Source organism: Lathyrus oleraceus, chromosome 2 (genome assembly GCF_024323335.1).
Source record: "Lathyrus oleraceus cultivar Zhongwan6 chromosome 2, CAAS_Psat_ZW6_1.0, whole genome shotgun sequence".
In the NCBI taxonomy this organism is placed as follows: domain Eukaryota; kingdom Viridiplantae; phylum Streptophyta; class Magnoliopsida; order Fabales; family Fabaceae; genus Lathyrus; species Lathyrus oleraceus.
In genome coordinates, this window is record NC_066580.1 from 459,642,184 (window position 1) to 459,651,486 (window position 9,303).

Consider the following 9,303-nt stretch of genomic DNA (forward strand, 5'->3'; position numbering starts at 1 on the left):
AACTTCATTTTACTAGGTTCCATTATCTTAAGCTCTTCAAGCAACATCTTTGTCCATGCTGCTTGGCATGCTGCATATGATGCATTCACATACTCAGCTTCACATGACGATAAAGCCATAATGCTTTTCTTTCTTAAGCTCCATGAGATTGGAGCGTCTTCGATCATAAATATGTATTATGTAGTACTCTTATTTTCGTCTTGATCTCCACTAAAATCTGAATTAGTGTAGCCATATACTTATGCATTTGTGATGGTCTTCGTATGCCTTTGCATCAACACACCATGATCAATCATACCCTTTATGTATCTCAACACCCTCTTAATTGCAACGAGATGGCATTCTTAGGGTTTCTCCATGAACCTACTTAATAATCCGACACTTTGACAAATGTTTGGCATGGTATTGCAAAGATACCTCTAGGATCCAATGATTTGTTTGTATAGTGTCACACTTACACACTTATCATTTGTCTCCTTCCTCAATTTTTCTCTAGTTTCTAATGGCGTAGCAGCTGCATTACAGTTGCTTATCTTGAACATTTTCAAGATATCTTAGGCATACTTCTTTTGGTGTCAAAATACTCCTTCACACGTGTCTTTGAACTCAATCCCTAAGAAATATGACAAATTCTCTAAGTTGGACATTTCAAACTCTTGCATCTGCTTCGACTTGACTTTTCTTATCTTGACTTCATCTGCACCTATAATCAACAAATCATCTAGATACAGACATATGATGATTTGACTGACCCTGTATACATCATTGACATACACTCCATGTTCAGAGACACACTTTGTGAAACTTGCTTCAATCAGGAATCTATCTATTCTCTTATTCCAAGCTCTTGGAGCTTGCTTCAAACCATAGAGAGCCTTCCTCAATCTATAACCCTTTAACTTATGCCCTTTAATTTCGAATCCTTGTGGTTGAGTGACATAGACTTCTTATTCCAAAGGTCAATTAATAAATGTTGATTTTACATCCAACTGATGTATCTTCCACCCTCTGTATGTCGTTGTTGACACAACAATTCTGATTGTCTCCAACTTACAACATGTGTGTAAACTTCGTCGAAGTCAATATCAGGTTTTTGCATAAAACTTCTCGCCACTAGTCTTGCCTTATACTTGGTAATTTCTCCATTCAGCCTTTGTTTCAGCTTGTAACCCACTTCACATCAATTGGCTTCTTGAATGACTTTTCGATAAGCTCCCATGTCTTGTTCTTCTCGATTGACTCGAGTTCTTACAATGAGACCCTTTATTTCTCGCATCAATCCCTTGAATTTTTCATGTATCCCCCTCCCCACTTCGGTGTACTTTTACTCGTTTTCCTTTGTCTTGTTGTTGCTTGTTAGCCAACCTTAGAAGTTAGGATCGTCACCATTTCAAAACAATAAACAAACCATTGATCCAACGTCAAGTGCATTTTCTCAAATAAAATTCAAAACACAATAAAATACGATTATGATTGTATGCCACGAGCCTTAAGTGGTAGAGAAGGGATGATAATTGAGCTTTCCTACCCTCATTCTGAATATTTTGAATACAAGACACTTGACTTAGTAGTTCGAGATATTCACCTTTACCCATAGTATTTAGTGTAATCCAAAGTCAAGAACACTATCTTTTCAAAACTTAAAATCAATACCAACTCATCAAACCTTTTGTTTTGCGTCTTAGGGCATCATTTAGAAAAAATCATTTTTCAAGGTATAAAATCAATAAAACGCACAAGCATTTTTATCATGAACTGCGGGGCTCTGATTTCTCACTTCAACAAGTGAGTATATGTAGGCACGAGGACCCAAATCCTTGGGGAGCACACTAATAAAAAAATCCATTTTCACTCCGTAAACCTTTAGCAAGTAAACATTAAGATAACGATACCCAATCAAGTGTAAACATCTTAGATGGTTCCCATTGAGTATGATGGATGTGAGGGGTGTTAATACATTCATCTTGCATAACCGACTTTTGAACATGTTCATGGTTGCGATGACCATTATTTTGAGGTTTTCTCAATATTTTATCTTTCCTTTTGGAATAAATAAAATCTGATGGCGACTTTGTATTTTACGCGTAGCGACAATAATCATCTTCGGAGTAATCGACGGTGCTAAGACATAACTTGGTATTCTTTTGATAGAATGGTCGATGGAAGGTTTGACTTATACCAAATTATCGGGACACCAAGTTGGATTGATAGTTGAGGATCCTTAGATGGTTCAAGACGGATAGAAAATAGTCGCGACATTAGAAATGATGCCCAAATCTTCTTGGTTTCTAATTCCTTTCCGCCTTTGCCTGGAAGTGGTCGAGTAAACCACTCTGGTCCATGAGTCCTCTTTGCAAAATGGGCCATGTGTTTAGTAAAGCTGTAAAATTTGGTGAACATTACGACGTAGGAGCAGAAAGCATCTCGATCCGACCTTCTCTTGTCTGTGGGAGTTAAGAGGTGCAATCGGGAGCCTTTGACCCGTCGGTCACTAATGATAGGATCTGCGTCATCATGGAGTTTTGTTTTCAATAAAGTTTCAAAGGTGGCGTTAAGCCACAACTGAAGTAACCATAATGGTCCAGCAAGTAATAGGATATCTTTTTGGTTTGATGTTTCTTAAGGATTCAATAGCTTCTCCTAGGGATGCATATAAAGATCCTAAGATTAATTGGCTCAGACACACATTATTTCCTTCGTGCAGTTGATTAGAAAGAGTTAAATATCTCTTTGCCACCTTTAGGCATTTGTAACAAAATACGCATCTAGAGAGGCATAAGGACAAGAAGGCGATATGCTCTTCAGCAGTAACTTTGGTGGTTTCAGTAACATGGTAATCCTCAATGTACATTGTAAAGCCAACACCGTTACTGTCGAATTCAATGTTATATTCGTCTTGTTCATTAGGATCAAAGTTATTGCCATTAGGACGAAGGCCTGTAATGGCTGCCACGTCGAAAAACGTGGGCGTCAACATTCCACAAGGAAGTTGAAAAATGTTATTCGTACTCTCCTAATAATAAAGGGATGCGACCAAGAGATTTTGGAAGTACGAGGGGCCAGTCATCAATATTTGGATTAGGTCGAAGATACCCATTTCTTTCCAGGTTTCGTTCATTTTGGCTTCTATTTCATCTAGCCATGAGATATAATCACCGCTTTTGGTTGGGGGAGCTAAAGGAAAAACTCGTAGGGAGTTGGTTTGGTATTCTAGGCTCATGGTTTCTTTAACACTAACTACGGGTTTCGTCCTATTGGTAAGCAGGAAAGAAATTCGTAGACCTAACAAGACCCTTTGTAGGGTCAAACGTAGAACCCATAAGAGCGTGGATGTTTTCAAAAATGGTGAAAGGAATGAGTACCTGAGATTTGTAGATCCATAGTTTTTCTTCGAAATTAGGAGGTTCCAGAACATACTCTTTATTCCCAATGACGGTGGTATGGTGCAATGTGTAGGTTAGTGGAATAGTTTCCCTGGAAGCTTTGACGTTCTTCTTCAGAGGTGCCATTGTTGTGAGTGGTGAGGTTTTTGGAGGATTTTGAAGAGAATAATTATTTTTTAGAGCAAAAAGTTCAGGAAAATTGTTGGAAAAAAGATGAAAATGTGAGGAGAATGTATTTATAGTGGAAAAAGTTAAGACTATTCAATCTCCTTAACTTGACAGTTGGAGTAAGTGAAGTGATATATGGCGTTTCCCTAGAAGAAATTGAGGTGATTTATTGCACGTAGCGACACTACCATATGAATCTGGCACCATGATGAGTAGTGGTATGGAAATTGGGAGACACACGTTTTTGAGGTGACATTTGAGAGAAATGTCATGATGAACATGACATCAGTCCACTGGGTGACTAGCAATTGGAAAGATAAAAAATGCCCTTATCTCCTAGAAACTTCGAAAGAGACCTTTTGGGGGGACAATTTGTTAGTTGCAATTTTCGATAGATGAAAACCTCAGCACACAGGGGAAGAGTCGAAGGAGTTTTGGTTCGATCAGGATCAAGACTTAGCAAGTTTTTTCGAGAGTAATAAGAGTTAGTTCAACCATGTGTAAGTGCCGACCGTTCAGTCTTTGCGACATCGGTGAAGTGGTCAACATGGTGGTTAGTTGTGCACGTAATATTGCATTCAAAATGTCAATAACTGGTTGTAGGTTTTTTTTCTTCTGAAGGGACACGTGGAAAAAGCGTAGGAAAGCGTCGGGGCTTTACGTGACGGAGTTTGAAGATAGAGATGCTATGAGCAATTATTCCGTACTTGTATATATAATAGTTTATTATGTTAAATTCAGGGTGTTCATTACTTTACAGAAATCTCACTAAAGAAACTCAAAGTATTAACATATAGAGAAACGAGTAACTTGCTGAGAGAATGTAAGAATAGTTGAATTATCATTCTTTACTTTCAATGCAAAGTTGTTAAGTTTTACTTTCTTAGTTCTTGTTTCATTTCATCTAACTTCAGTATCATTTAAAATTCTTGTTTCGTTTCATCTAACTTCAGTATCATTTAAAATACTTTATTCAGCATTTCCAATTTTCTATCATTTCTTTTAAACATTTTTGTTTAGTCGAAGTTGACAGTTTACCCTTTCTCTTGCAAGTACTTGAAAACTTATTTCGACCAAGTCGAAAGCGATTACGTGAAAATAAGAGAAACAAAAACTAAACGATTATTTGCCACTATGTCCTAGAATTCACTGGTTGATCCTGCAAATAACTCGTAGTCGAAGATCAACGGCTGTTTACCATTTTTCAGCATAAACACCTATCACTTTATTGATATTTCGAATCATAAGTACAAGAAAATAAGTCATGACAACTTATATCTTCGCCTTATTAGCTTCAAAAGTAAACACTAACTATAATAATAGCTCAAATTCACCGAGCTCCAAGACACGTAGAAAGTGTCGCCATTCAATTCTTTTAGTTTATAGGTCTCACGTGACAACTTCTCATATACTATGTAAGACCCTTCCCAGTTGGAGAGATTTATGGTGGAGAAATTTTCCAAGAGTTATGATGAGACGTGATTGAGTACGATTTGTTAGCTAGATGTCATATTATCTTGCTACTTGAAAAATGGTGAATATTTATTCTTTTGGAATGAGCATTGGCCGAAGGGGATATTCTTTGTTCTAAGTTCCATTGCCTATATAAGTTGTCAATTGATGATAATATTTATGTAGTAGAGATGAGAATATTAGGGTGAAGGTTAAGGAAGAGATTTTTCGCATGAGAGGAGGAAGTTTCGAGAATGTCATGCTTTTTTCTAGATAATGTTATTTTGTAGGTTAATATAGTTATTTGTTTGTGTGTGGACCCCTGAACGTGACATTGATTGTCCAATGAGAGGAGGATGTCATATTCTGACCGATGAAGTTCAAATTAATCCAATATCATTTTAAGAGTTCATATAAAACAAAAATTATACCACTTAAAGTTACTTTATTTGGATGAAAAATGATCAATAATGTTATCTTATTAAAGGACAATTTGATGAGATAAATAATAATTTCTCCCGTTTCATTGGAGTGTACATGTGATTGTGAAAAAGATGAAAATATTGGATATTCATTTTCGGAGTGTGAGATGTATGGCAAGATTTCTAGTTGGATATTTTTTGCCTTCTTCTAAATGTTATGGACACTCATACCTTGAATTCTACGGCCCAATTCTTTAGATAAGAAAGTTTGTTAATACTTTCAAATCATCTAGTTGACAAACATTAAAATTATTTAAAAAGAAAAAAATCAATGAATTTTTGTCAATAAAAAATCAACGCTTATGCAATCGTAACCTTGCATTAATTAGGCATATTCTATCCTAAAGCATATTCTATCCTAAGCATATTCTATCATGAATTTTTTTGGTCTCGTGTTGTTTTTGTTTGTAGTCTGACTATGTAATCTTCGTGTTTGAGTTTTCCCAAATTCATCTTTTGCTTGTGTTAATTCTCATTTTTTATTAACATATATATTTAACTTTTTATATAAAGATACAAAGGATAAAAATGCATTTTGCATTATGATTGTTACGGCGATAAAACTCCAAATGCTCGTGTGACTGGTATTCTGGTGACGAGTCACGACAAACAAACAGAAGAAACTATATTATGGACTAAAGCGAATGGCATTTTCGCATTTCATAATAACAACCGAGGATAAATCAGTAACTTACCCTCTTGAACACAATTATTTTGCTTAAGACCGGTTCTCCACCAAACGGAATTCCTCAAACAAAACCGCAAATAAATGATGATTGTTTTCATCTCAACCGCATGATCCACAATCTCACTGCAAAAAATCAGCCTCACCTGCGTTCTAGTATATAATCCAAACGCGGTTTTGTTGGGAGATTATATCCAAACGCAGTTTCTACTCAAAAGAAAAATCCAAACGCCGTCTTCACAGTCATCTATCACCATTCCCTTCCATTTCCGACTCCAACAAAAACCGTTCCTTCCGTTTTAATTCCCCGTTAGTTACGTCGACGTGTCACTCTCTCGTTTGATCACATAACGGCGCCGTCAAATTCCCCGTTTTGAGATTCCCCCGTCACTATTAACGGAGACTGGACCACACTACCACCACCAAGAGTCCCACGCCACTACGAAAAAGCAAATATCCAATCCTAACCGTTGAATCTTTCGTCATTATCATCGCAAAAAAATTCGTCGACACGCGCGTAACAACACTCTCTCTCACGCGCCACATTTTTACCCTTTCTCTCTCTTACATTAACAAAACCAGAAAAAACTCAGAAAACACCAACACCTGAAAAGTGAGAGAGAGTGAGTGAGGTGTGTAGAATAAGAATTACAGTCTCAGAAGAACGTACTTGCATAGTTTCATCAATGGTGATGGCTCAGGTAGGTGTCAGAACACGAGCTCGAGCCGCATTAGCCATGGAAGCCACAAGTTCACCTCCACGAACTACAAAGAGAAGAAAGATCAACAGAACCGAAAACCGTAAATTCTCAACCGTCAAACCGAAGATAGCGACGGTTAGGCCGGAAACGGTAACGGAGAAACATTCCTCCGGTTCTACCTCCGATGAAGAATTTCCGGCATCGTGTTGTTCAAGCAACGGATCCGTTGAACTCGATGAAGAAAGGATCAAATCGTTAGATCTGGAGGTTAGAGAATCTGAATTTGAAGATTTATTTCCGTTGTTGAAATCTGAAACTGAATTACTACTATATGAAGAGCTGAACTGAACAATTTAATGCGGTTTATTATAGTTTTTATTGAACCTGCGTTTTGTTACTCTTAATAAATTTTACTACTACGACGACGACCATAACTTGTCACGTATTTAATTTCGTTCATGATGATTCACTTTCACTAAATTTAATGTAACGCATTGAACGTTTCTATTTACAGGTGGAGAGCGCGCAAGGTGAAACGTCGACGTGCAATTGCGATGAAGAAATTGAGAGGTTGTTGAATGGAGCGGGTTTATTTATACATCTCTTTGATTTTGAATTTTGAAATTGTTCAAGTTAGTTACAGTTTTCGTTTTTCAAATTCTTCAACTGTTTTAACTTTTAATTTTATTCAAGTTTTTGAGTTGGAGAAAAAAAAACTTCAAGAAATAAATGATGTTTCTAACAGCCAAATTTTTTTCCGTTAGAAATTGTAGTATAACTAACTGATTCTCTCTCTTTCTCTCTCTCTCCTTCGTGTATGTGTGTGTGTATAACTACTATAAGTGTTCGCATTCCGTTTCATAATTCTGAAACAGAATATTTTGCTGAGTGTAGGAGAGAGATGAGTCGTTCAAGCGAGTTTCGAGGAAATTCTCACGAGCTTGAGTCAATGGAGACCAATTCTCGCCGTCCGATTTCATCTCCCAAAAAGACGCCAACGGAATACGAGCTTGAGGAATTTTTCGCTGCTGCTGAGAAAGACATTCAGAAAAAATTTCAAGAAAAGTAAGTTAAAATAAAATCACCAGAAATTTCTTCTCTCAACGTGCTTTATTTTTTAAAGTGTACATGATGATTCGTAAAAAACTGATTTGCAGGTATAATTATGATATTCTGAAGGACGTTCCGTTGGAAGGACGCTACGAGTGGGTTCAGTTGAAGCCATGAACATTAACGCTGTGAAACTCTTCGAATTTGCCACTTTGCTGACATTTTTCTTACTTTTTTTAGTTTAGGTAATTCGAATTTGAATTTAATTTATGTTTAATTGTGAGTTTCAGACTCTTTTATTTTAGTGTATAGATTTAATATTTGGGGTGTGGTTTAATTAAGCTAGTTCGTTTGATTCTTTGGAATATGGCTTTTACAGAGAAGCAGCTTAGAGAGCAAGCTTGTGCAGAATTTCTGTAAATTCACTCATTGAAGAACAAACGATTTCATTTCATAATCATAACAAACAAACTCTCTTGTTTTCTTTTTAACTAACCCCTCCCTTAAATTCCGTGTCCGTTTCTTTATTTTAACTTTGCCGTTAAAAAGGTACAACAAAGTCAGTGACTGTATGATTGCTCTCTTTTTTTCTTTTCTTTTTTTAATCTCTGAGACTTAAAGTTCTTTCCACCATTATAAAAAAATAGCAAAAAGTGAAACTATAAGATTAATTTATCAATGTATAGTGAAAATGGAGAAATGAAGGATCTGGGTAGAAAGAGTGGTGATGGTTTTTGTTTGATTGTTGGGATCGGCAGGGACACGGTGAATAACGTGTAAGTTACGGGCACGTGTTTGAGAGGGTGGAAAAGTTCCCATGTGAAAAGAGTCTTCCAATCTTGGAACCAAATCCATTCTACTTTCACAAAGTACAACAAAATTGGTATAGTAGTGAAAAAAAGGAATATTTGTTATTGTTATTTCAGCATATAATTCTTTCACTCTTTTATCCAATTTCTTTAGACTCTATTTGGTTACATTATTTATTTATAAATTCAGCTGCTTAATTTAATTGGTTCTTTTGCATATTGTTCTTCATTTGGCCGTTGTTTTGATTTTACAATTTTTAATTGATTCTACAAGTATACTAGCTTAGTAGGAACGTGATTGTCACGTTGTACTAGCTACGCGGCATAATAAGGCAATGGTTTATTGGAGTAGCACATGCACATGGTGTTAGGATTAAAGATTCCCTATAGTGTGTGGAATTCATGATGTTGATTGTGGAGAGTGAGAAAAACGACTCCATACTTTTTCATCAAGCAAAGCAAATTTTCCCGAACCACACTGCTACTTTCCGTTATGCTGTATAATCATTACATATTTCGAATCACAATTGTATGATTCTGTTGAGATATCATATCTCCATTGCGCCAGGAAGA

The 9,303-nt window shown here is 36.4% G+C and overlaps 1 protein-coding gene across 3 annotated transcripts; it reads left to right on the forward strand.

Annotated features, from left to right (window-relative positions):
* Nucleotides 1-6,154: 6,154 nt before the first annotated feature.
* Nucleotides 6,155-8,947, forward strand: LOC127120375 (cyclin-dependent kinase inhibitor 7). 3 transcript variants are annotated; one of them, XR_007803193.1, is made up of 5 exons: nt 6,155-7,138; nt 7,386-7,441; nt 7,766-7,936; nt 8,029-8,166; nt 8,680-8,947. XR_007803193.1 is itself a non-coding variant. In XM_051050786.1 (4 exons), exons 1-4 carry the CDS (start codon nt 6,857-6,859, stop codon nt 8,096-8,098), a joined length of 579 nt encoding a protein of 192 aa, XP_050906743.1. In that variant the 5' UTR covers nt 6,155-6,856; the 3' UTR covers nt 8,099-8,412. The 3 variants fall into 3 exon arrangements, 1 of the variants encoding a protein (XP_050906743.1); XR_007803192.1 differs by lacking the exon at nt 8,680-8,947 and adding an exon at nt 8,301-8,412; XM_051050786.1 differs by lacking the exon at nt 8,680-8,947 and having other exon boundaries at nt 8,029-8,412.
* Nucleotides 8,948-9,303: the final 356 nt, after the last annotated feature.